Genomic DNA, 24745 nt, shown 5'->3' with positions numbered 1-24745 from the left:
GTAGGAATTTTTGTAATGCCTCGGGATTCCAGGGGTGGGTACTGCACCCTACCCTATATTTCAAGAAGCCCCACCCCTTACTTTATACCCGACTAATTCGAACCAATTCCTTCGGAAGTTGGCGATGGAAGTACCGGCCATTGAAAATATTTCCGTAAAATTAAACATAATTGAGAAGTTCAATATAGAATATTACCAATAAATTTCGAGTTTTCTTGTGTCATGACCCTACCCTCAGGAAGCCAAGTTTCCCGAGATCGCACGATAGGACAGCTCAGACCCTCTGCCGCAATGCTCCCTGCTGCTAGGCCAGAAAGCGGCGACACGGCTCCAGCATCTGCTTACTCCTCCCTCCCCTTCTTCTCTTGATCCTACTGCTCATCAACCTACTCTAGCTCTCCTTCTTCTGCTGATTTCTCTCTCCTTCCTTATCATCGTCATCTCCCTTTCGTTTTTCCTCTTCATTCTTGCTTCATTCTTTGTCCATCCCTCTGGTCTCGGTCCCTTCCGCAGTTGCTTGACATTGCTACCCTCTCCTGAGTCATTTTAACTTGTTCTTTGTATTATTGTCTCTGTCTCCTGTCTCTATCTGTTGTACTGTACGCTCGATTGCCCACATCCGATTCAGATCCCTTGCACATGTCCGAAGACCTCAAGTACTCACTTCCATTGTTTTGCTCGATCGATCCGTGTACAACATTTGTTATAGTAGTTTGAAGTCCTAATCACAAGTTTCTTTTTCCTTAAGATGATCTACTCAATGATGAAAGTGGCAATTTGTGGTCCAAATAGTTTTGTTTGAAATCAGGGCTGTTGTAAAATATCAGTTTCATTCAGTCTGTTGAAGTATCCATGCCTTCTGCTTGATAATTGCAGCTGCATATTTGTGTATCTCATTCCTGTTGCTCAGGATTGCGATCCAAGCCAGGCCCTAAGGCTTCATACTCGTCTGTGGAGCAGGAGCAGCGTCTCAGCAGGCTTAGTCTGAATCGCTTGCCGTGCTATCTCCCCTGCATGATGCAGTCTCAAGACTATATCACGCTGGAACAAGGATGGGGCAAAATGCAGGAAGGATTTGACAAGTTTATCGAGATCATGGAAGGCGGTTTTAGAGAACCATTTGCGCTTTCCCTGCATTCTGAGCTATACACGTGAGTTTTCATAAGCTTGCAGGCTGGGCTAGTTGTAATTTGATGGATTTAGGAACTGCTATGCGATGTGTACGCAGAAGGCACCGAATAATTATGCAGATCAACTCTATCAGAAATACGGAATGATCTATGAAACCTACCTGCATGCAACTGTCCTCCCAGCTATCAAATCAAAAAAGGGAGAGGCTATGCTGCACGAATTTGCCAAAAGGTGGAAGAATCACAAGCTCCTTGTCCGACAGATGTGGAAGCTGTTTGTGTATCTGGTAACGTTGTCTTCACGTATGTCTTACTTGCAGCCGTTTATTTGAATCGCAGGACCGCTTCTACATTAAACGCATAAGCGGTCTGCCTCTTAAAGCAGTGGGTAAGGCTCTCATGACGTGATATACGAAGTATGTGACCTGTCCTCTTAGGTGTTCAAAAGTTTGAGCAGGTTGTGTTCAATGCAGTCAAAGAAGATGTACGAGCAGGCATCTTGGGAATGATTGAGAAAGAAAGGGAAGGCGAAGACGTAGATCGAGAACTTCTCAAGTCTGTTGTAAATGTAAGTTTTGTAGTGTTGATCATTATATATGTCTGTATTGTGTTTGAAATGCATTCGCCAGGTTTTTGTGGAGATCGGGGACTGGAGACCACTATTCCCCACTCGGGTGGGCGAAGAGTTGGGGGACATTGGCGCAGCAAGATTCAATGTTTACAACAAAGAGTTGGAGCAAAACCTACTGGCTACCACCAGTGAGTTTTATGCAAGAGAAAGTGCCCAATGGATTGCAACAGACAGTTGTCCAGAGTACATGAAGAAGGTAAATTCAACATCTCGTTTATCGCTTCTACTTCATAAAAAATTAACAAATTTGTCGCTTGTAAAACAGGCCGAAAACAGGTTGCAGCAAGAAGTGGAGAGGGTGCACGCGTATCTTCACAGTGTCAGTGAAGAAAAGCTTCTGAAGGCATCAAACCTCGTTGATTTCGTTCGGACTGACGTTGGTGTAGGAATGTGAGAACCAGCTGCTTGCTGTACACCAAACTGCCTTGTTGGACAAAGAAGAGACTGGTTGCAGAGCTCTTCTTCGTGAAGGAAAGACTGAAGGTCTTATTTCAACCTTGTTCTAATTCTGGAATCTTACTATCTCATAGATCTTGCAAGAATGTACAAATTGTTTACAAGGTTACCAAATAGTCCGGATTGTGGCCTACAGCCAATCAGTCAAATCGTGCGAGAGCATATTGTAGATGTAATGCTTTCTGTTCGGGGTCACAGCAGAACCTGACACTCACACAGGTCGGAATGAGCTTGGTCAGGAAGCAAGAGGGAGAAAAGGATCACTCAAACTATGCGCAGCAGTTGATTGAACTTCATGATCAGTACTTGGCCTTGGTGAATGGACCCTTTGGCAACAATACCCTTTTTCAGAAGGTCTTGAAAGAGGCCTTTGAAGTTTTCGTGAACAAGGACATTGGCTCGACCACAACCGCGGAGCTTTTGTCTTCTTTCTGTGACAACATTATGAAGACTGGTGGAGACAAGATAGAAGGAGAGATCGATTCTATTCTTGACAAGATTGTGATGCTCTTCTCCTACCTGAGTGATAAGGTATGGTCTTCACCCCTTTTACTTGTTTGTTTTTTGTCTTTCATCGCACCGTGTGACTTTCTGCTTACAGGACATGTTTGCTGAGTACTACAGAAAACAACTAGCGAAGAGATTGCTCCTCAATCGCAGTGCATCGGATGATGACGAGAGAAGTTTGATCACCAAGCTGAAGGTGACTTGAGCGTTCCTTGAGGATGAGGATGGGCACTGACACAAAACCAGTATCGATGCGGTGCACAATTCACCTCCAAGCTGGAGGGAATGCTTACAGATATGAATGTTTCTAAGGTTCTGCTCATTGTTTTGAGTCATTTGAGCTCGATTCTCAAACATGATTGGCAGGATGGGCAGAATAACTTCACGCAATGGATGAAAAATAATGATATCAACCTAGGAATGGAATGCTCTGTTACAGTGCTCACAACCGGATTCTGGCCCACTTACAAAGTTGACGAAGTCAACCTGCCAAACGAGCTTGTCAAGTGTGTGGATAAGTTCACCCAATTCTACGAATCCAGAACATCTCATCGCAAGTTGAAGTGGATTCATACCCTTGGAACATGTGTAGTATTGGGCAGATTTGACCCAAAACCGATCGATTTGGTAAGATTGTTTATCGATTCGTTGACAACTTTTGAAAGGTTTTGAAATTTTCAGGTTATTTCTACTTACCAAGCATGTATTTTAATGCTGTACAATCAGCAAGAGGAATACACAACTCAGGAGATTGCGAACGCGACCAAGCTTCCCATGGAAGAGCTAAAGAAGTATCTTCAGACATTAGCCTTGAGCAAGTAAGCTTAAGTCCGCCTGCTCGTGAGGCCTGGAGTCATGCTCGCCTTAGGTACCAAATTCTCACCAAAACCCCTAAGGGCAAGGAGATAGCAGATTCCGATGTGTTCACTTTCAATCGGTATTTTCTTGTATCTTTTCGATCCGGCGGTTCTCAATGTCCTCGCAGCAAGTTCACAGATCGTCAGAGGAAGATCAAGATGTCGCTCCTTGTTACCAAGGTTTGAATCCCATCTCTCCACGAAACAGAGTGCTAAGTCAAAGCAGGTTTCGCAGGATGAGAAGTTGTCGACAAAGCAAACTGTTGACGAGGATAGGTTGGGCGACTCACGAGGTTTGTCCCCACTGAGAGTTTGGTCAGGAAACATGCTGTGGAGGCGTCCATCGTCCGTGTGATGAAGGCGAGGAAGACGATGGCACACCAGCAGCTGGTGATGGAAGTCTCCCAACAGCTCATGAAGCTGTTCAAACCCGATCCCAAGGTAGGAGGAACCTGAGCTTCTCCTGTGTGACAAGAGGGTTGACAGGTGATCAAGAATCGCATTGAGAGTCTCATCTCCAGAGAGGTTCGAGTGACTTGAAGTGTGTGAAGAGTTGACATGCCCTGCAGTACTTGGAGCGTGACAAAGACAACAACGGCGTTTATAAATATCTCGCTTAAGTGATTGGGAATTCTGGTCGACAGCGTTGCCGAATGAATGATGCGAATCATGATCATGCCTCCTCCTGATCCTCCTCCTCCCGCTACTCCTCCTCCCTATCTCCTGCTCCTGCTCCTGCTACTCATCCTCCTTATCTCCTGCTCCTGCTCCTTCTACTCATCCTCCTTATCTCCTCCTCCTTCCTCCACTCCCCTTGGCCTTTTCTCCTTCTCCTCCTCCTCCTCCTCCTCCTCCTCCTCCTCTGCACACGCGCTTCTCCTCTTGGCTTCACTTCACTTCAGGGCTCTTCTGCTAGGCCTGTCTCGTCCTCATCCACGTCAAACGAGAGGGTGCTGCGGGATTTCTGCTTCTTGTGCTTCTTAGCTGCGGAAGCCTCTGCCTCCTTCTCGCTCGCCATCTCCTGCGCGAGCGTCTCTCTCTTCTCGCACAGCTCGTCGTAGGTCACCAGACCCACCGCAGACTTGACGAGCTTGTCCTCAAGACTTTCCTCTACCCGTCCAGCAAACTTGTCGCCCTTGAAGACCTCCTTGGTCCAGTTGGCAGCGTCCAACGACTTCTCTGCCTGTGCTCTGATCTGCTTCTGTTCCTTGCTCTTAAGCTCCATCTCCTTCTTGCGCGCATTCTTGGAGATCGGGTTGTGCGGCAGCTTCGTGGGGTTCAGCTTCGCGTTCATCTTCTGTAGTTTCCTGTCCATCCCTGCCGCTCGTTGCCGGTGGGACCAGGAGGACAGCAGGGGGGGAGGTGCCGCAGTGCGAGTAAAGGATGCGAGGGCGAAGTTGGAGGGACAAGGGGTAGTGGGAGCAGAATACAAGCAGGGGGTGGGTGGTGCTGGAATGGTAGGGAACAGTCACGGTGCCGCTAGCGAGGCATGCGGGCTTGATAATTCTGTGCGACATCTACTTGTGTCAGGGTCAAGCCTCCTTTAGTCTCCTGATTGTCCTCTTCGTACTGATTTTTAAACTTAACTTTGAGTAAAAAAAGTCATGACATTCAACTTATATCGACTCTATGAAAACCTTCACAAGGGTTCTGATCGCATCGCTCCGAGCTTCGTCTTCTTGTTTTCCTTCAGGTGGAACTTCTTCGCAATGTTGCGAGCAGCCCTCCCCTTCCCGATGACATTCTGCCGGATTGGACTCACGGTGAGCATTCAACTTGGCAACCGTTCAAGTCCATGAGTCTCACCTTGTAATCGTTCTCCAACTCCCTCTGAATCTTCAGCAGCTCGTGCAGTGACTGCTGCTTTGACCTGGAGCCGCCCTTGTCAAAATCCTGCATCATGTTTCACAACAGCTGTCCACATGTCAACAACATCTCCAGAACCTGCGACAGCGCCATCAGGCTCCCTGTCGTATCCCGTGACTTCAGCGCGGAAGAGGAGGACTGCAAGAGTGATAGTCAGAAATATCAACATACAAGCTGCATACGTGAAGCAAACCTGCGGCATGCTTTCACCTCCATCTTTCCTCGTCTCCCTCTTCTCCTCCATGTTCGAGTCCTTCTTGCTATGCGATGGCTGCTCACGACTTGGCTTTCTCTTCACCTCCTCTGACGTCTCCTGCTCTCTCGCACTGTCACGTCTATTGTCCTTGGCAGCAAACGACTTGTGTTGATCGATGTCGCTGACTTTTATCACGCCCTCATCGAAGTACTTTGTTTGGGCCCGAGATGCCGTTTGTCTCACGTACTTCTCCTCCGCGTTCAGCAAGTCAATGATCTGCCTTCATATTAACAGGCTCGTCACTCACAGCGTCCGATCAAACCTGTTTCTTCGCACGTTCAATAATCTTGATCGTCTTGCTCTTTGCGCTCTGAACATGCTCGAGCGCCTGAGCGAAGGGCGCTGACTTCTTGCTGCTCGTGATCAGGTCCAAGTCTTGTTTGTGGATCGCAGTTGCGGATTCCTGCGACTGATGCTCCTGCCGCCTGAACGGATCTCTCTCGTCCTTCTTGCCACTTAAAATTTCTCGCTGCTCCACTTGAACCTTCTGCTGCTCTTCGTTTTCTCTACTTTGTTCCTGGCATCACCCGGTCAGGTGCGATTCGCAGCGGAGGCAAGTTAGGTATGATTCCTTACCTTCTGGGCTCCCTCGAACAATTTGAGCATCCAAGGTTTCATGGCTGGCAGCGCATGTACCTTGAGCGAGGCCGTCTCTGTCGCAAGTTCGTCTAGCCTGCCAGGCTGTGACTTCGCCGTCCTTACAAGGGCGCTCATCAACTCGCTCTCGTCCTTCCCTCCACCATTGCCACTGAGATAGAGGGCGCCAGCAGCAACCAGGGCGCAGCATCCCATGAAGTACACAAGTAGGGGACGCCCGCCGCTGTTGGGCATGGTTTGAGCAGATCCGCGAATTTTCAAGTCTCACTCCGTCCTGATAGAAATTCTGTCAGGCAACCTCCTCTCTCCTCCTTCTACTCCACTGCAAGTTACGTTCCTCCCGGCCCACTAGAGCTCTCTTGTCGCCCACTGGCCCTCTCCTCTACTGACAAGTAGCATACTGTCGCGACAAGTTCTCCCTCAGTCCTGTGACTCGAGAAACTCACCCGGCGCTCTAGCTAAGTTGAGCAACTTGACATGAACGGGCAGCCATTGATCGGGCCCCTCGCTCGCTCGAAATAGAACGAGTCAAACCCGTTGACTTCTTTTTAACTCGGTTGGGACCTCCGGAGAGCTTCCGAAGTCCGGCGGACCGATCGGGCTCACTTGAATTCAAAGGGACATGGGGGGGATGGCAGAGGCCTGTTCGGATCGCGACTACCTCACTATAGGGGTTTTACTTAGTCTCATCATATAATAATCTCACAGCTCTAGTATGGGGTCACTGCTGTCCTCAGGCGCTTCCTGAGCAGCTTCCTGAGGCGGCAGCGAAGTGGGTGAGGGGATGAGGGCGAGCAAGCGGCGTGGCAAAGTCAAGGCAGGAGCCTAGCGGACGTGGAAGGAGAGGAAAGAGGAAGCAGAGGAAGCAGAGGAAGGAGAGGAAGGAGAGAGAGCTTTAGCTGCTGAGCTTCCCTTGACCAACGAGAAGAGGCCTGCGCTTGCTCTCCTTGCTATCCTTGCACCGGTGAAGGAGCCTGTATGTACTGATTTGACGGGTACCGTTTTGGCCGACGAGAGGATGGCATCGATGCAAGGGCATCAGAGACTCCTCCTCCTCCTCCTCCTTGTCGTTGGTTGCAGCTTTGACTTCTCCATGGTGATCTCTCGATGAGAGTGGGAGGCTGGTGACCTCTCTGACCTAATGTTGTGCCCAGGCCAAGAAACGAGAGAATGAGGACATGAAAACAATCGATGCCATGTTGAGGAGGATCCATGGCTTGACTCGTGGGATCAAGAGTCACACGAAGAAAGCTCACTCATGTGAGGCTTCGTTCTTCTCTTCCTCATCTCTCACGCAGAAGATACAGACTCGAAGCAAATCGAGGGAGCCAAACATCGAGTGCGAGGTCAGCAGAACCTCTCTTGACTTGTACAACCCTGATCCGCGTTCTCTCTCCTCCAGCGGCTCGTGTGAGCACGAAGAACGCACAGATCAGACATCATGTGAACAAGGCGCTGCAGGTCCGGACCCTTGAAAGTCACGGTCCTTACTGAGTTTGAGTTGTGCAGGAAGCTGAGAACGCCGAGAAAGCGCTCAAGAACAGCGACAAGAAGAAGCGATCGCAGTCCTCGCTGCAGGATGATGTGCAGACACCTCTCGGTGCTCGGGGCGCTCAGGTTCACTCCTTGTGCAGGCTAAGAGGAAGATGATCGCGCAGAAGATGAAGATGCTGCAGAAACAGATCTCTGATGACTTCTCCTCGGTACGTCCTGACGTGTGTCGAGGGAGCCTTGACCTGCGGATGGGCAGGTGACAGCGTTTGGCAATAAGGCTGGGTACCTCCCTCCGATCAAGATGCCCAAGATATGAGGAAGGAAAGGAGATGGCAGAGAAAGGATGGCGAGGGAGAGGGCACATGAATTCTTTTAGATCATGTATTTACAGAGTAATAATCAAGTTATTCTACAAAAACTCAAGAGCTCCTGCACTCTCCACACTACCAAAACTGACAGGAGGCCCATCGACCAATTCAGCAGCTTGCATGCTTGCGCCATCCCAGACGACGCGAGAGCTCGGTCATGATCAGCTTCTTCTGCTTCTTGACTCCCGCAAGAATGTCGCTGTTCTCCTCCAGCCTCCTCAGCAGGTACGGCATCACCTCCTTGACGGGGCCATACGGGAGGTACTTGTACACGTTGAAGTGCTTCTTGCCAAGAGCGAAGGAAACATGGTCGCACATTCCCTGCAGCTGACCGAAGTAGATCCCACTCTGAGCCGGAGAGATCTCCATCTGATTCATCTTCTCAGCAGCCTTGAGAATCGACTCCTCGTTGTGGGAGGCGATCATGATGGCAAGCTTCTTGCGACGTTCAGTCTCCTCCTCCGTCTCAGCCTTGAAGGTCTCAGGATCCATCTGACCCTTCCTCGAGATGAGGAAATCCACCACAGCATCAAAGTTCTTGTGGGTTGCCTCGATGTTGGGATGGATGGGATCGGGGTAGCCCTGCTCAGCTGCTAGCTTTCTCTCTTGGTGCATGTAGGCTCCCCTGACAACCTTTGCAGCAAAGACAAACCCGTAGCGTTCAGCACGCTGGACGTCCAGCTTCACACGATCGAAGGAGTCGACCAAGTAGCACTGATATGTGTTGAAGATGACAGGATTCTCATGATTGTGACGTCTCATGAGGACGAGGGCAAGATGATCAATCGCGGGTTGCATGTAGCTCTGCTCAGCATCAACCAGAAGCTTGACACCCTTGAGCTCAGCATATGCTGCGAGCTTCTCTAACCTGTCCAGCATCGTCTGGTACTGGTAACACTCCTCATCATCTAGCGAGCGGAACTGTGGTCCTTGCAGGTGCTTGAACGAGCTGGTGAAGATCAAGGAGAACTTTGGATCGGAAGGCCAAAGTGAGTCCATCCAGTCAGTGACGTCCACCATTGAGTCTTTGTTGGCGTCAATAGACTGATAGATAGAGCACAGCTCCTCGTGTGACAGATTCGAGCCAGCTTTCGACAAACCCTTGATGAATTCCTCCTGCGTGAGAAGACCATTGCCGTCGTCATCCAGACGGGCGAACGTCTGGCGCAGCCATGTCAAGATTGAGCTGATCCTGCTCAACATCTCCGGCCTTCCCATTCCTGTGAGCTTTACAGCCGTGAAGCCCTCCTTGCCACCTGACGCAGAGACTTCCGAGGCAGCATCGATGGCATCCATAATGATGCGAGCATTTCCCTCAAACTGTTGCTCCATGGCCTCAGCAGAAGCGCTCATCCCTGGCCTTGCCTCTGGGGTGTGAGCAACATCAGCCTCAGCGGCATAGTCAAGGATGGCTCCGATGCCATGCACTCCAAGCTTCTGCACAACCGGCTTAAGGTCGCCAGAGCTTTCCCCTCCACAGAAGTGCTTGAAGAAAGACGCCCTCACGACAGCATCGGGGATCCCATGCCCGAGCACCTTGGTTGCGTAAGAGTACATGTCCTTGGCATTCTTGACCAGCGGCTGAATGGAGCACACTTGAAAGATGGCAGAGGCAAGAGCGAGCTCATAGCTGCTCTTGCATGCGAGGCTCTGGGTTGTATCCTCAAAGTTCAACTTCCAGTCATTCATCGGTCTGATATGCTCAACATGCTGGGCAGTGACCACTGGGATAGCGGAAGTGCTCTTGGAGCGAGCGCTCTTGTCGTGAGGGGAAGCATCGGACGCTTTCGCCAACCGAATCACATGCTTCCCGAGCTGTTTGCCATCCAAACGTTTCACACCGGAGATCACATAGCCTCTGGAGTGAAGCATCAAACACTTGAGATGTCTCTGTGAAGTATGTGCTGAGAAGCTGCCTCCTGTTTGTTCGCTCTTGCTTCCAAGCTCCTCTCGTGTACTCGCGTTCTCCCTTCCGTCTCCTCCTATATAGAGACCTAACGTCCCCTTCCACCCCCCATACCCACCATGGAACCAGTGGTCTAAACTGGGGTGGGTGGAATTGGCCATTTGGGGTGGGGTACCACCCAAGTTGCAGTCACTACCTTCAGTCCATTGACCCACCCTTTTGAATATCCACCCACAAAAATCCAGTACCCTACCCTTAGCATTGTCACCTGCTTTGAAAATCAGCGATTGGCATTTATAGTAAGGAAAGGAGCGAGAATCGTTCTGATATCTTCCAATTCAAGAAGGTATACTATCAAGCCTCCTCTTTGAAGGAAGCAATTCCTTTGTCTTCCACTACCCCTACCCTATTAGTTATATACCCATCGCACACAATACACAAGTGTGTTGGACACACCCCTTTATTCTCGGGTGCAAATAACCCTACCCTTCCAAGTTCCGTTATATTAAGGGTAGGGGGTCATGAATCGGGGGAGTTTGTTGGGTAAGATGGGTGGTGTCATCCCTCACAGCTGTCCTTAGAACGGGGGATGGAATCCCTGGTGGGGTGGTAGAACCAGAGGATTTCAGCCTATCAAGAGGGGTGCTCAACTGGGAATTGATGGGTATATTTTTGGAGGGTGGGGTGCTTTCCACCATGGGGTTCTGAGAGGTAAAGTTGTTCAATGAATCTCTCTCAGGTGGGTAGTTTCATGACCCCTACCCCCATTCACATATCAGATGTTAGAATATGATTCTTGGACTCAACTTCTTCTTTTAAATTTCAAAATTTACAAATACTTTCGGTGAAAAACTCCAAATTTGGACAGGAAATCATTAAAATTGACATCATGTTGGAGCTGCACCCCATCTTTGAGATACCTCACCCCTCTCTTTCAGGCGTCTCCACACGACAGTTTCAGGTACATAACTTGGGGAATAATATCAGCCTTAAAGGAAAAGTGACGGGGTCAGTATACCATGTACCCCACCCCTGTCTAAAGAGTTTCATTAGAGATTGCTAGGTCCAAATTCACATTTCGATTCTCGAAGGGGGTGGGTAGTCTAAATGGGGAATCCAGAAGGCTCTCGAAGCCTTGAGGTAGTGGCCCTCCTCCCTCCCCGAGTCTCCTGACCCTCCCCCAGTTTTACATTCTCCAACTCATCCCCACCCCCTCATGGAATTTCATGTCCATCTACTACCCGTGCTGCTTCTGAAACGCTGTCATGACCCCACAGGACCAGGTAACTTCTTTGGGTACTCCTGTGTTGCAATTGTACCTCGCAAGCCCATCAGGACCCCTACCACCCCTCCAACCATCCTGAGGAAATGTACCCCCTTTTGCACCAACGTTTCATATTTCCCCAACTTTTACCTGTTGCTCCCCAACTTGTACCCCCACCCACTCGGAATTTTTCCTCCGGATGACCTATCACCCTGCTATTTTACTAGAAGGAACTCATATCTTGTACCGGTACTTCATACCACCCCCTGACCTCCGAACGGCCTCTTCTTCACCCCACTTTATCCCCGTCAACTCGTGACCGGCCCCCTGACAGCCCCGACCTTGAATCCCCACCCCAGATCCCTGGCCCCGAAAGGCAGCGAATTGGTGTGCATGCACTTATCAGTATAATTTATGTTTCTGTCTTTTCTCAATTACTAGGAAATCACAGAGGCGAGCTTGAACCAGCCCTGACGAGACAGCAATGTTGCCATCATACAACAAAACCTTGCTGTCCTTTCCCACTTTGATAAAAATGGACCGAGGCGGGCTGGAAATGGGTTGTACGGAGGAGTCGCAATGCTGGACCAGTGACTAGGCGCGGAGATGAGAGAGAGGGTGAGAGCATGGCGGTCAGACTATGCGGACCTCAACCTTACCCTTCTGCCAGCGACCAGACACATCCAGCAAGGAGCCTGAACACAAGCCTCTGCCGAGGAAGCAGGTTCGGAAGGCCATGATGGTGATGGAAGCTTGACCCTTGTGTCAAGCGTGCGCGAGAAGACGTGTTGAGAGACAAGCAGATCCTTATCGCGGTCGCACTTCCTCTCGTATGTATTCATGCCCTTCATCGTTCTCACTTCTCTACTGATCCGCTGCTGCGCCGCTCGTCCAGGTCTTGTTAGTGGTCACAGTTGCAATCTACCGATGGCTGTACTTCGAGCCTCGGGTCTCGGGGCCTTGCCAAGGTCATTCGCCTTGTGAGGGCGCGAGGAGGATGATCATTATGAAGGCATCTGCGACATTACTGCTGACATGCTCGAACGCTCGAGGGCACCCTGCAGACCTGTTGACCCCGAGAAGGTGGGAGGGAGCAGGCGCGGTAGTTCCTGACGTTGAAGTTCCAGCTGTTCTTCCTGCACATCCCCAAGACGGGAGGGACGACGATGAAGGAAGGGATCATGCTGTCTTGTCAACGTGGCTGAAAGTCCAGCAGAGCTTGCTGAAGGCGGTCAAGCCGAGGAAGGGATGGTAGAGCTGGCGGGCGCATGACGTTGAGATTATCTGAAATTGCGCAGGGAGATGGTGGAGATGAGCGAGTGGAGAGATGCTGTTCCGCAGGGAGTCGTGTGGCTGCCTCTGGACCAGGTGAGGGGACGACGTGCGTTGATTGTCGTCTCATCCGCCTCCTTGGAGATCGATCGTGTGCGTCCGGATGCATATGAGAAGATGTACAGAGAATACCTTGAGGTACGTCACCGTCCTTCAGGGTTTCCATCATCAACAGGAACTTTTCTGCAGTCTTTGATCAACTCAACAACCAATCATCGACAGCTTCTGTTCGGGTTTGTCTTGTCATGGTCCAAAGCTCCTCCCGAGCGTGCACCAGGCATGTTTTCTTCGAACCGCGCGCTCTGGAGGGGAAGGGTCAAGAGGCCGGAGACGGACGGCCGTCGGAGGTGTCTTCTCTCTTGTGTGCCGCAGCTTGTCATTGCGCTGATGAGGATGCAGCAGAGCTCTCGCAAGAAAGTCGTCTTCGCTACCGTCTTGCGACACCCCATACTGCGTCTGGCCAGTCAGGTTGGTCGGCCCCTCGATGCGCAACAACTGAATCCTTGGGTTCCTCCAGTACGATTTCGATCGCGTGCAAGCCAAGTCGAAAGTCTACCAGGTGAGGGGCAGCACGCGGAGGTGAAGGTGACAGGAGGACAGGAGCAAGTAAGAAGGAGCAAAGGGGTTCAGCCGTTCTTGGACTGTGCAAGGCAAGCGCGAGGGGGTTGAGGTGGGGGCTGAGGAGGAAGGGCATGTGCAGGAACGAGACCTGTCGATCGATCAATGAGTTCGGCCGCTGGTGCAATTTACAGGTCCTCTGCTCAGTGGCGGTGAGCTCGGGGGTAGACTGAAGGCCTGGTGGTGCAGACGAGATATTTCTGCGGGTTCTCAGGAGATTGCAAGTCGGACGAGTCGGGGGGGCCAACGGAGCAGATGGTGAAGAGAGCGCGGGAGAACATGATGAGATCGTTCAAGGTGGGAGGGGGAGGCAACGGCTGCAGCTGATGCTGACTCTTACAGTTCATCGGGATCCTTGAGGACTGGAACTCGACTGTCCGAGTGCTGGAGGTGGAGAGGAGGAGGAGAGGGAGTCTGAGGTGATAAGAAGCTTGCAAGGCTGTCCTGCCGACCCTTGCGGAAGGGATTTCTGATGCCTCGAGAGGGGGAGATGAGAAGCATTGTGCCAAGAGGTCAGTGAGGAGGCGGTGAGGATGAAGAGGAAGCAAAGAGCGCTGAGGGTTTGAAAACAGTTGGTTTGGACTTTCCCGGACGAGTTGTCAGGGTGTGAAGAACAGAAACGATAAGCGAGATCGCTCTGTTGAGGAGAAGATCATACAAGAAGACGTTTTACCTGAGCTCAGGTATCGTCCTCCTGCTGTCTACCTGTTTATCTCTTCCGCTGCTGAGGTTCAAGCTGAAGGAAGCTATGCTGGGGGGACCTGGAACTGTACGAGCTTGCCAGGCGAAGACTCAAAGAGCAGGCAAAAGAATGCCTTGAATGAAGCTACTCTCCTCCTCTCCTCTCCTCTCCTCCTCTCCTTCCTTCTTCATCTTCTCCTTACTCACACTCTTCTCTCCCCTCGTTCCTCACATACCCACGAGATTGTCGTCGTAGATCAGAACCTGCGAACGGATCAGGAGAGGAGGAGGAGCAGGAGGCCCGAAGTTTACAGCCATCTCTTCCTTGATGTGCGGAAACTGTCACACATGCGCGTCATGGCATGCCGGAGAACGACTAGACCCCCTCACCTGCCCCTCTTTCTCTGCGTTCCAAAGTTTGAGCAAGAGGTCGCCAAGGGCGCGCAGCTTCATGATGCTGCTGTAGTTGTCTCCTGCCCCCTCCTGCTCCAACCTCGACTGCCAGTCCTTGATCTCTTGGGCAAACTCCTGCCGGATCGCCTGCGAGTTGCTTTCGAGCTGCCAAGACTGCAGGATCTCAGTGAAGAACACCTGAGAAAGGAGAGTGAACCAGCTTTAAGGAAGAGGAGCGAGGAGCAAGTACCTCCTGGGGAACCAACTGGTCATTGACTTCTAGCTTCCCTCCTCCTCCTTCGCTTCCATGTCTTGAGTCGACGAGCATCCGCCATGACAGGAACGAGTCTTCAAGGTAATGATGACGTTTCACGTGCAGCAATCTCTCAAGGAGGGAGAGATTTTCTCTCCTCCTGTCCGCCGCCTCCACCAGGCTGTCGAAGTGACGCTCGGCAAGGAGCCTCTCCGTCTTCCTCAGCAGAAAACTCGCAAGTCTCTCCATCTGACTCGACATCATCGTGTCCGTCTCATCTGATGAAATCGTAAGAGAAAATCAAACAACATTGCGCTACCTGAGAGACCATTTCCAGAACTTTCATCTACTTGCCTGAAACTCCCTTGAGACCAACCAAGTAACTCCTGTACAAATTTTATGAAACGAAACAACCTCATAACAAGTACTCACTCGTCTACGACCCGACCCATATGAAGCGTCTTGGTAATTGACATGCCTTGACTGCAACACTCGCTCATAAGACTCAACCTCGCAAAATAAAATCCAGCCCCCGAGCGCCCTCGCTGCTCTCTCCTGCAGCCACCGCCTTCCTGCCCGCTCGCATGCCCCCCGCAGCCTCTTGCTCTCCTTCGTCCTCTCCTTCCACCCTTCCATCGCCTCTGCCGCGCTCCTGCTCTTCATCCGCCTTACTGCACGCCCCATCACCCCTCGCTTCCTCGACGCCTCGCCCGCTGCCTCCCTCCAGCCCCCGAGCGCCCTCGCTGCTCTCTCCTGCAGCCACCGCCTTCCTGCCCGCTCGCATGCCCCCCGCAGCCTCTTGCTCTCCTTCGTCCTCTCCTTCCACCCTTCCATCGCCTCTGCCGCGCTCCTGCTCTTCATCCGCCTTACTGCACGCCCCATCACCCCTCGCTTCCTCGACGCCTCGCCCGCTGCCTCCCTCCAGCCCCCGAGCGCCCTCGCTGCTCTCTCCTGCAGCCACCGCCTTCCTGCCCGCTCGCATGCCCCCAACAGCCTCTTGCTCTCCTTCGTCCTCTCCTTCCACCCTTCCATCGCCTCTGCCGCGCTCCTGCTCTTCATCCGCCTTACTGCACGCCCCATCACCCCTCGCTTCCTCGACGCCTCGCCCGCTGCCTCTCTCCAGCCCCCGAGCGCCCTCGCTGCTCTCTCCTGCAGCCACCGCCTTCCTGCCCGCTCGCATGCCCCCCGCAGCCTCTTGCTCTCCTTCGTCCTCTCCTTCCACCCTTCCATCGCCTCTGCCGCGCTCCTGCTCTTCATCCGCCTTACTGCACGCCCCATCACCCCTCGCTTCCTCGACGCCTCGCCCGCTGCCTCTCTCCAGCCCCCGAGCGCCCTCGCTGCTCTCTCCTGCAGCCACCGCCTTCCTGCCCGCTCGCATGCCCCCCGCAGCCTCTTGCTTTCTTTTGCCCTGCGTATCCACCATTGAAATGTGGATTCGGGCTGAACTTTACTTGTACGCGTTTTGTATCTTGCGAGCATTTCAGTCATTTTTCCCAGTGTGTGTTCTCGTCTGCTGCAAGTTTTGCAATCATGCTTTTGCTCATACAGCGGATCTTGTATGTGAGGATGACTTGTTTCCGGATGCAAATCTCTGGCAGTTGATGGACTATCATGTTGCAGTTTATGCATGTCAAACATGCTTTTTCTGCCTGCAAGCTCCTGCTCTTTCCGTTCGAGTCTCCTCCTTGCCAGCACCACGTCCGCCTGCCATGTCAGTCGCCTGAGTCTCACAGCGCATGAACCAACCTTCACTCACCATGGAGTGCAGCTGCTCTCGCTTCTGGACCTCCTCCTGCCTCCTCAGCTCGTTCTTCACTTGTGCGACCAGGTCCAGCATCGTCCTCTTGAATCTCTTGACACTCTCCGCCACCTCACCCCAGCGCGCATCCTCCGCCGCCATGAGGTTGGACCAGATGCTAAGGCACTCCTGGATCTCATCGAGACTGACTTGATCGTCCCTGCTGCTGGCGCGATGCTTCACTGCGAGGATCCGCGTAAGCAGGCGCAACAAAAAGAGCAGAGGGCTGTTACGGCAGGTGAAGAGCTCAAACATCCTCCTCCTCAGCCCCAGCTTCCCACTCTCCATCCTCTGCAGGCAGACCTCTCTCACTCGTCCCTGCCACCAACAGTCAGGAAGGCTTCGACACGATCATGCTCACAACCGTGAACGGCTCTGCCACGGAGATCTCAACATGCGACCCAGGAACATCGTCACCAAGCATCAAGGCATGAAGGTCAGGGAGGTCAAAGGCACGACCCTCCACCCTCACTATCCTAGCGGGAGAGGCGTCATCATGAGAGCTAGGACGCCTGCTGCTGCTACCTGTCTCCCGCCCTCAGAAGTCTGTGGGCTGACCCTCCGACCAGCGTGTTGTCTACCACGTCGTCCTTGAGCATGAGACCAAAAGTGGTCCTCGCCTTCATCGGGTTATCCATGGAGCACGTCTCGTCCTTGAGCGTTGTGATCTCGAAACGTTGTATGTAGTCTTCTATCAGGCAGCACGCCCGCAGCATGGTCGAGCTGCTGCGCACACAACTGGCAAGTCATGGGTCAGTGATCCACGCTGACATCGATGGAGACTCAGCACGCTTGACCGGAGGAGCAACATGGGCATCAGAAGCATGAAAGAGAGGAGGTACACATTGACTGCAGGAGCATCTCCTTCTCTACGACTCTACGAGAGGAGGTACACATTGACTGCAAGAGCATCTCCTTCTCTACGACTCTACGAGCCAGTCTCGTTTCGGAAGTTCGCCCTCATGCCAGGTGTACTCCATTCCGACATACGAGTCGCTCCGAGATCCACCCCGTCTTTGATCAAAGTACCCCCCTTTCAGAGCTTCACTATACCGGTAGTCAATGCCTTTCAACCCCTTCGTTTCGGAACCTTTTTGACCGTCCGATGATCCGACGCACTGACCCGGACTGAAACCACGTATGATGGCTGACTGCATCGCCGTGAGAACTTCGCCGGAACTTCTGGAACCGCCGGGCTCGGTCACTTTCGCGTTTACTCAAAGTTAAGTTAAACTCAATCAGCACGTGCAGGCCGCATACGGCGAGAAGAGAAAAGAGAGCGAGAACCAACCCTCATCCTGCCTACGGAGGCTGCTTGAAACTGCTGTCCCCCACTGAACTTAACTTTCAATCATCAAGTTTCCCGACTCGGCACTGTGACTTTCATAATTCCAGGTACTACGGTCGCTCGGAACCGATCGGACGGCGGGCCGGCCCGGGCCCGGTGGCGAGCCTCCGAGCCTGAGGCCCGGCGGAGTGCCAGCCGCTTCCGCCGGAGGTCGGTCATCTGAGGCGAGCTCGAACTGGACCGTATGGGACTAGTCACGCCAGGCATGGTGGTGCCTGCTGGCAGCATGTCGGGAACCTGGTGAGAGAGGAGGCGCGACATGGAGGAAGCACGAGGAGCGAGCGGCAAAAGACATGCCAGACATGCCTTGAGCCGCTTGCTGCACCAAGAGCGTGCGCTGTCTATGTTTCTAAGTCCTTGTTTCTTCTTCTTTCTGTCATAAATCGATGACATGGCTGACGGTAGCTTGCTAGGATGGCATTTGCTCTATGCCCCCGTGGGCTGGCTGCAGGACATATCCTCTCACAAAGTACTGCATTTCACAGAAGTTGGTTTGAGGTTGAACCGTCCTGTGTGCGGTGCTATGAAGGTTACCATGCACTAGGTTCGACAAGACAGAGCCATGTCGCACACATGTCGGAGCAGACCAAGTGAGTTCAAAGCAAGGCAAGGAGGGAGAGGAAGAGTTGATTTGTCTTCAGTCTCAAGTGTCGAAGGGCTTTCAATGCAAAGACAAAAATTCAGAGAAAGGCGTTCGAAACCATCGTTGCCATTAGCACGGAGTGTAAACCGGTTTTTGAGACTTCCGGCCACTGAGATTTTCATTGCGTTCACGGTCATGGTCTCTATCACATGATATGCATTACTGAATGGGTCGAGCTCAGGTACTTGTGGGATGTTTCGTTCTGGCAGAGCAAACTGTGTCACTAGACTATCAATCGCGAATACGGTTGAATCAGGCTAGTTCATTGCCATGAGTACCACGTGCTTTGTGACATGGTGCGGCCAGGTAGAGGATGTGGTGAACAAACTTTTCATTACCGAATACGTACTGAGATGGTATTCAAGAAACTTCAAGCTGAGGTTAGTCAGCAAAGATATTGTCATCTCCATCAACATCACCACAGATATCTGCTGAAATGGGAGATGGTTGTCGATTTCATCTCATTCGTTCCGTACACCCTGCGCGCCTTAGGATTGGGAAATTTCACTGGGTTCACGTTTTTGCGTCTTCTGCGCGTTCTGCGACTTCAGAGGCAACGGGAGGACATCAGGCTTCCCTTGATTGACTTGCAAGGGCAACAGGTATCTCAAGGACGACAGGAGCTTTAAGAGGCTGTATCAGCCGTTTTTGCCGAAGAACTTTGAGATTCAACCCTATCAGCTCGAGGTGAAAATACATCATTTCACTGTGACGATCCGGAAACGAAAGTCTGCAGTTTCTTCGCGTCGGAAGCACCGTTTGGACAACACTTTTCATTGCAACCGGAATGTTCTACTCTGTTGAGGTCAGACCATCTGAAATCCATCTGAGACATTTGGTTTTGACTGCAAGGTATTCACAGGCACCATACAACCCTGCTTTGTATCTCGCATTTCGTCACCATCTTCAGCCTAATGCTGTTTCAGAGAGAATTTCTTCACGTCCTTTTACTTTGCAGTCACCACTTTGACAACGGTCAGTGACATGATACTGTACATACGATCCAACCAACAGGAATCAACAGGTTGGTTTTGGAGATATCACGCCGCAAACTCCTGCTGGAAGAGCAGTGGTGGCTGGTGGGATATTGGTCGGTGCAACTATCATTCCCTATCAGCTCACAAAACTTGCGATTGCATTGCAGAAAGCAAATTTGGATGGAGAAAAGAGTGAGATGTTCTGCTGATTTGCAAGAGAAGTTGTGAGGTTTTTGTAGGTACGTATAAATGCCCAAGATGCTTCGAGAAAAAGCATCTGCCTGGTGCAAACTACTGTTGGAGGTACGTTCAAGAAGGTCAATTCAAAGTCATTCATGTTCTGACATATGCATGTGCGAAATTAGGTGTGGAAGTACGGTTTTCTCGACGTATACCAAGGCCAACGATAACAAAGAGTCTCTCGCGCTACTTACTGTCTCTGAAGATAGCGAGGTGAGCTTGGTATGTGCTTTTGACTTATGGAATATTCAAGCTGGAACCATTTAGGAAGACTTTTACACATAGTTCCTCGACGTTCCTTTAAGACTTGAGCCAAGATGTAACGATGGTCAGATTGCTTTGTAAATAAAGAATTCACAAACGGTTGATCCTTTGCCCGAGTTTGAGAATTTAAGACCCTTCTTGTTTTGAGCACACGCAAAGTTGATCGCAGTCGCTCCTGGTGTCGTATTCAGTGAGAGTACAAGTCGACATGGCTCCTGCAATGCTGCTCATTGTGTTTTCTCCTTCAGTTCAACTCTTCCTCTTCATATCATCGTCAGGCTCCATGGCGCATCTCTGTTCCTCCTCTCCATTCGCTCGCCCCAGGGATGTACAGAAGAGTAGGTCCTTTCCACGTTTGACTGGCGTCCCTCCCCACCACCCCTGCCCCATCGTCACATCCTACCAGTTGCTCGTCAAAACTGGGGGGTGGTCAGGGGCTTTGCAACAACTATTTTAGCGATCAAGGAGCATCGAAAACCCCGTACAAAAAGTCGCAGCAATCTCGCTATTCTGGTACTAAGTGAAGTACCAGTTCTCAAGTAGTACTGATATTTCCGTGACTATCATTTTAATTTATCTAGTACGCTTCACTTTCCCCGCCTCCCCCCCGTCCTCCACGCCCTCAGGCGCCGTAGCTCCATGGAGGTCGTCGGGTCAATGCCGATGAGCAAGCGAAGGAAGAAATGACAGGAAATATCATCACCCCAGTCTTCTTTATTCAATTCAACATGTGACGAGACAAAACAGCAGGTAGCCAAAGTATTTCAAGAATTCCAGTTCACTGCGCATCGAAAATCAAATTGTACTGGCATTCGGACGCTAAATCAGAGATCGAAACCTGAATGGCTTTGCCCTTCACGCATAGAATGTAGATGATTGATTCCATGAAAATATTCTTTCATATCTGCGAGTGGATTCATGACTGACAGTGGCAGTCAGAAGCAGAGATCAAAAATACATGATCTGCAAAACTATCAAAGTTTCACCGGGTTAGCTTGCAGTCGTTGTAAAGCGAATGGAGTCGAATGCGACTTGCTAAAACCTTGTTCGACTTGTATCTCACAGGGAGTCGATAATGAGTGCTCCGATGGTGATAGCTATTCTCCAACCTGTTACGACGATGACCAAAGCACTATGCTTGCTTCTATCACCAAAATGGAGCATGACGACGAAGACACAGCCAACGACGAGAAAGGTCTGCAAGGTCATGATGTGCACCTAAAAGATTACAGAATGGGAAGTGCACGAGCTGTATCACCAGATGCTTTGTTGAAGGCTTTGATGAATTTCGACTACAAGGCTGAACAAGAGAAAGCTGGTTTTGGTCTAGCAAAACGCAATGAAGGCTCGACATCTTCCAATCAGCAACAAACTCCAAAAAGATATGATGACTTGGTTTTGCCCCCCCAAAATCCTTATGATTCTGCTGCAATGGCAGTAGACCTACCGGAGTACAGCCATTTGTCAGGGAAACGCTTCTCACAAACAGCTGATGGACAAACCGCTGTTCGTGACATGACAGCTGCAAGTGCAGCTGAAAATTCGCTTTTAGCTCAAAATTCAATCGTGAATCAAGAAAAGGAAACGCAGGGTCAAGAATTAAAGCCCCATGATAATCAGCAGGACGTGCAAGGAGCCAGCCATCTCACAGACTTAGACCAAGGTTTGATGTTCGTGCCTGGCGTCATGATATTTATGCTTTCCAGGTCCTCTTTCGAGAAAGAAGAAAAAGAAAAAACGACCCCTAGTAATTCAATGTCTTGATTCAAATAGGATTTTGAAGTATCTTTGCAGGAAGCTCCAAGACTTCCTTGCAGTCCTTTCGTGCTGTTTTCAAATAAGATCAGGCAGTCTGTGAAAGATGAGAACCCTGGCATTGAGTTTTTAGAGATGGGACGAAAAATAGGAGAGAAATGGAGAGCACTTGACAGTGAAGAACGAAAAAAGTTTGAAGAAGAAGCAGGAGTCTTGAGGTTATCTTACTTAGAAAAGAAAAAGCAATGGGAAAACCAAAATAAAAGGTAAAAATATTGAGGGCTGCAGGACAAACATTCTTCCACAGCGGTGTTGGAACGAAATGGCACTGCTCTAACAGGTCCTCTGATAGTCTCTGATATGGCGCGCGTCATCCACTTGGAATATAAAAGTTGAGCGGCTGAGCGCAAAAAGGATTCGCGCTCCCGGCAGGGCTCGAACCTGCGACCTAACGGTTAACAGCCGTTCGCTCTGACCGACTGAGCTACGGAAGCTTACGAGGCAGCGCTCCATAGCCTTTATAAAATGGTGTCTATCTTTCATCCTGCTCCTGCTCCTGCTCCTGCTCCTGCTCCTGCTCCTGCTCCTGCTCCTGCTCCTGCTCCTGCTCCTGCTCCTGCTCCTGCTCCTGCTCCTGCTCCTGCTCCTGCTCCTGCTCCTGCTCCTGCTCCTGCTCCTGCTCCTGCTCCTGCTCCTGCTGCTGCTGCTGCTGCTGCTGCTGCTGCTGCTGCTGCTGCTGCTGCTGCTCCTGCTCCTGCTCCTGCTCCTGCTGCTGCTCCTGCTCCATCTCACTCAGTCATCCCTATGCATCTTCTACTTCCTCCACATCTTCTGTTCTTTCTCTTCACTTTAGATTCTAAACATCCTTCCCGGCAGGTTGTGGATGGTTGAAAGGCATGGAGTCGGCGAGGAAACATTGGCATGTCGTGCTGTTCCTTGTCTTGGTATGGGCAGACAAAAGAGCTAGCGGCAGGCAGCAGAGAGCTGCGTCGAGCGATGATGGGAATATCCGCCTCTTGCACCCTAAGGTTTCTCATCTGCTTGTATGTATGTTGTCCTCACTGGATTGATCGATGGACGGACAGGAGGGTCAAATGTTTCCAGCAGGATGGATTGAGATCGTCTGGGCATGGAGGACGTCGGAGGAGACGAACCAGACGGTTGCGATCATCGTGGACGACAGGTCAGGAGCATGCTCCTGTGTCGCTTGTCTCACGTGCCTCCTTGTTCGGAAGAGTTGAAGCTGTTGCTGAAGCGAAGGAGATGCGGTGCGATGGGCTCGGCGATGAGTCCTGCTCTTGGATCGCTCACTCTCGTTGCAGGTCAAGGATTAGGATCCCTCCCGGGGCTCACACCATCGGGCTGCGGGCGGTCTGACCTCTCTTGCTGTCCTGTGAAGTTTTGAGGTGCCTGCAGCATCCCCATGGTGAGTCAGGAACGATGAGCGATGTGTGTTCGGTCGAGGCGTTGGAGGTGACCAGGGCCGGGCTCAAGATCATGGAGCCCATACCTGGGCAGGTTTCCTCCCCCTCCGTCCTCTTCTCTACAAGTTGGTTGACTTGAAAGGATCAGGTGCTGGTGAACGAAGAAATTCGGTTGATCTTCCAGGGTCAGGAGGAGAAGGAGCATGTAGTTACTGTTCTCACCTCCTCCTCCTTCAGAGTCTCTTGGTTCGAGCCGATTCTCGCACTTGTTCATCTTCTGGAACAACGAGCTGGTGCTGTCTTGATGTTTCTTGGCGCTTCCTCTCACTTGCAGGCTCAGGCGCACATGAACAATCACTCGTGCCTCCATGTAGACACATGCGAGACCAAAACACGCTCGTAAGCTCTGACAGCTGGAGGAAGAGGAAGAAGAGGAGGAGGAGGTGGTGGTGGTGGACAAAGAGGACAAGGACAAGGACGAGGACGAGGACGAGGACGAGGACGAGGACGAGGACGAGGACGAGGACGAGGACGAGGACGAGGACGAGGACGAGGACGAGGACGAGGACGAGGACGAGGACGAAGAGGACGAAGAGGAAGAGGACGAGGACGAGGACGAGGAGGACGAGGAGGATGCGCGGGCATGTTCTGATCCCTGTCCTCAGGATCTTCTTTCCAAAGGAAATGGTCGGTGAAGGCCGGCACAGGATCAAGGTTTCATTGGTTGTCTGGGATACGTGGAACGACGACTCGTTGCCTGGGGGGCTTCACGTGGAGGGTTACGAGTATGCTGTGCTGTCAGCTTGCTCCGCGGGAGTCGTACACACTGGAAGCTCGACATGCTCGTCATGGAGGTGGTGCAGCAGGCAGCAGGACGAGCGCAGGGAGAGGGCAGGCGTCGCGGAGGTCCTGGAGATCGAGCTGGACTTGTTCGTCAATATGGATGTGGTGGGAGCGAACAGGAGGGAGGGTGGGAGGAGGCTGATGGCAGCTGTGCTGTTAGGATGAAGCTCTCTGGTCGTTAGCACACCACCCTTCCCGTCGCTCTCGCGTGAGCTCACCAAACTTGAGTCTTCTGCTCCCCTTTCCTGTTCTCTTGCCTTCTGGCCTGTGCTCTCCTCTCCTCTCCTCTCCTCTCCTCTCCTCTCCTCTCCTCTCCTCTCCTCTCCTCTCCTCTCCTCTCCTCTCCTCTCCTCTCCTCTCCTCTCCTCTCCTCTCCTCTCCTCTCCTCTCCTCTCCTCTCCTCTCCTCTCCTCTCCTCTCCTCTCCTCTCGTCATTCCGAATCCTTGCCTTGTAAACTTCATCTCGTGTCCAACCTCATCACGGGAGCAGGGCAGGGACGATGGCGGAGCTGCAGAGGCATGCGATAGGGGTCGAGCTGTGTTGGGAGGGGGGATAGGCCTTGGTTCCTTCGGTGGAGTGTGGGAGGAAAGAGGATGGAGGGGCGCGCGGGACGGGAGCATGGCGCCGGGAGACGCTGCGTACGTGAAGATCGTGCGACCGCGCACGGGTGAGGAGGGAAGCAGAAGCGCGAACAGGCTGAGCATGTGCAGGACATTCTGTGCGATGGTCGAAGAAGCAGCTGAATGTGGAGTTTGAGATTTACTCGGATGAGGCACGTGCAGGAGGGGGAGGGGGAGGGGGAGGGGAGGAGGGGAAGGACGAGGATGAGGGCACTCAGAAGAC

General features: G+C 51.7%; 10 protein-coding genes and 1 non-coding gene across 11 annotated transcripts; 5 read left to right on the top strand and 6 right to left on the bottom strand.

The window, feature by feature from the left end:
* Nucleotides 1-1062: 1062 nt before the first annotated feature.
* Nucleotides 1063-4201, top strand: GUITHDRAFT_158687 (hypothetical protein; the record flags this gene model as incomplete). Its single annotated transcript, XM_005823145.1, has 19 exons — nt 1063-1151; nt 1204-1417; nt 1470-1518; nt 1568-1702; nt 1815-1957; nt 2027-2104; nt 2148-2244; nt 2292-2389; nt 2437-2748; nt 2819-2920; nt 2971-3036; nt 3091-3351; nt 3406-3542; nt 3593-3661; nt 3710-3761; nt 3817-3857; nt 3902-4022; nt 4068-4106; nt 4151-4201. The coding sequence occupies 19 exons, from the start codon at nt 1063-1065 to the stop codon at nt 4199-4201; spliced, it is 2154 nt and encodes a 717-aa protein (XP_005823202.1).
* Nucleotides 4202-4479: 278 nt separating this feature from the next.
* Nucleotides 4480-4896, bottom strand: GUITHDRAFT_117577 (hypothetical protein; the record flags this gene model as incomplete). Its single annotated transcript, XM_005823144.1, has 1 exon — nt 4480-4896. One exon carries the CDS (start codon nt 4894-4896, stop codon nt 4480-4482), a length of 417 nt encoding a protein of 138 aa, XP_005823201.1.
* A 324-nt stretch (nt 4897-5220) lies between these two features.
* GUITHDRAFT_117576 (hypothetical protein) lies at nt 5221-6534 on the bottom strand (the record flags this gene model as incomplete). Its single annotated transcript, XM_005823143.1, has 6 exons — nt 5221-5325; nt 5388-5474; nt 5526-5585; nt 5641-5919; nt 5966-6220; nt 6280-6534. 6 exons carry the CDS (start codon nt 6532-6534, stop codon nt 5221-5223), a joined length of 1041 nt encoding a protein of 346 aa, XP_005823200.1.
* Nucleotides 6535-7261: 727 nt separating this feature from the next.
* On the top strand, nt 7262-8183 carry GUITHDRAFT_155290 (hypothetical protein). Its single transcript, XM_005823142.1, has 7 exons — nt 7262-7396; nt 7455-7560; nt 7608-7646; nt 7703-7761; nt 7810-7884; nt 7935-8003; nt 8051-8183. The coding sequence occupies exons 1-7, from the start codon at nt 7319-7321 to the stop codon at nt 8108-8110; spliced, it is 486 nt and encodes a 161-aa protein (XP_005823199.1). The 5' UTR covers nt 7262-7318; the 3' UTR covers nt 8111-8183.
* Nucleotides 8169-10106, bottom strand: GUITHDRAFT_155289 (hypothetical protein). Its single transcript, XM_005823141.1, has one exon. The coding sequence runs from the start codon at nt 10032-10034 to the stop codon at nt 8271-8273; it is 1764 nt and encodes a 587-aa protein (XP_005823198.1). The 5' UTR covers nt 10035-10106; the 3' UTR covers nt 8169-8270.
* Nucleotides 10107-11938: 1832 nt separating this feature from the next.
* GUITHDRAFT_117573 (hypothetical protein) lies at nt 11939-13908 on the top strand (the record flags this gene model as incomplete). The annotated part of the gene is made up of 14 exons (XM_005823140.1): nt 11939-11950; nt 12003-12056; nt 12103-12166; nt 12460-12583; nt 12631-12700; nt 12749-12802; nt 12854-12897; nt 12942-13011; nt 13064-13132; nt 13182-13223; nt 13472-13579; nt 13625-13672; nt 13721-13798; nt 13855-13908. The coding sequence occupies 14 exons, from the start codon at nt 11939-11941 to the stop codon at nt 13906-13908; spliced, it is 891 nt and encodes a 296-aa protein (XP_005823197.1).
* Nucleotides 13909-14191: 283 nt separating this feature from the next.
* On the bottom strand, nt 14192-15085 carry GUITHDRAFT_117572 (hypothetical protein; the record flags this gene model as incomplete). Its single annotated transcript, XM_005823139.1, has 5 exons — nt 14192-14302; nt 14354-14554; nt 14607-14887; nt 14938-14963; nt 15042-15085. 5 exons carry the CDS (start codon nt 15083-15085, stop codon nt 14192-14194), a joined length of 663 nt encoding a protein of 220 aa, XP_005823196.1.
* A 1154-nt stretch (nt 15086-16239) lies between these two features.
* GUITHDRAFT_117571 (hypothetical protein) lies at nt 16240-17123 on the bottom strand (the record flags this gene model as incomplete). The annotated part of the gene is made up of 3 exons (XM_005823138.1): nt 16240-16725; nt 16772-16883; nt 16933-17123. The coding sequence occupies 3 exons, from the start codon at nt 17121-17123 to the stop codon at nt 16240-16242; spliced, it is 789 nt and encodes a 262-aa protein (XP_005823195.1).
* Nucleotides 17124-21676: 4553 nt separating this feature from the next.
* Nucleotides 21677-21904, top strand: GUITHDRAFT_79071 (hypothetical protein; the record flags this gene model as incomplete). The annotated part of the gene is made up of 1 exon (XM_005823137.1): nt 21677-21904. A coding segment is annotated over one exon (228 nt), but the record flags the coding sequence as incomplete, so codon positions are not given.
* Nucleotides 21905-22054: 150 nt separating this feature from the next.
* Nucleotides 22055-22128, bottom strand: GUITHDRAFT_t101. The gene has a single exon. It is a non-coding gene; the product is annotated as a tRNA-Asn (tRNA).
* A 402-nt stretch (nt 22129-22530) lies between these two features.
* Nucleotides 22531-24066, top strand: GUITHDRAFT_117569 (hypothetical protein; the record flags this gene model as incomplete). Its single annotated transcript, XM_005823136.1, has 10 exons — nt 22531-22662; nt 22720-22817; nt 22870-22902; nt 22957-23005; nt 23051-23152; nt 23207-23243; nt 23296-23351; nt 23399-23428; nt 23472-23749; nt 23925-24066. The coding sequence occupies 10 exons, from the start codon at nt 22531-22533 to the stop codon at nt 24064-24066; spliced, it is 957 nt and encodes a 318-aa protein (XP_005823193.1).
* Between the last annotated feature and the right edge of the window lie 679 nt (nt 24067-24745).

The sequence above is a fragment of the Guillardia theta genome (genome assembly GCF_000315625.1).
Source record: "Guillardia theta CCMP2712 unplaced genomic scaffold GUITHscaffold_113, whole genome shotgun sequence".
NCBI lineage: Eukaryota > Cryptophyceae > Pyrenomonadales > Geminigeraceae > Guillardia > Guillardia theta.
The sequence above is the reverse complement of the archived record's forward strand: the minus strand, read 5'-3'. Positions and strand labels throughout refer to the sequence as shown.

Coding starts and splice junctions, on each gene's coding strand:
- GUITHDRAFT_155289 (XM_005823141.1), bottom strand. CDS start 10,034: ATGCTTCACTCCAGAGGCTATGTGATCTCCGGTGTGAAACGTTTGGAT.
- GUITHDRAFT_155290 (XM_005823142.1), top strand. CDS start 7,319: ATGGCATCGATGCAAGGGCATCAGAGACTCCTCCTCCTCCTCCTCCTT. Junction 7,397..7,454: donor GCAGCTTTGACTTCTCCATG/GTGATCTCTCGA, acceptor TGTTGTGCCCAG/GCCAAGAAACGAGAGAATGA. Junction 7,762..7,809: donor ATGTGAACAAGGCGCTGCAG/GTCCGGACCCTT, acceptor TGAGTTGTGCAG/GAAGCTGAGAACGCCGAGAA.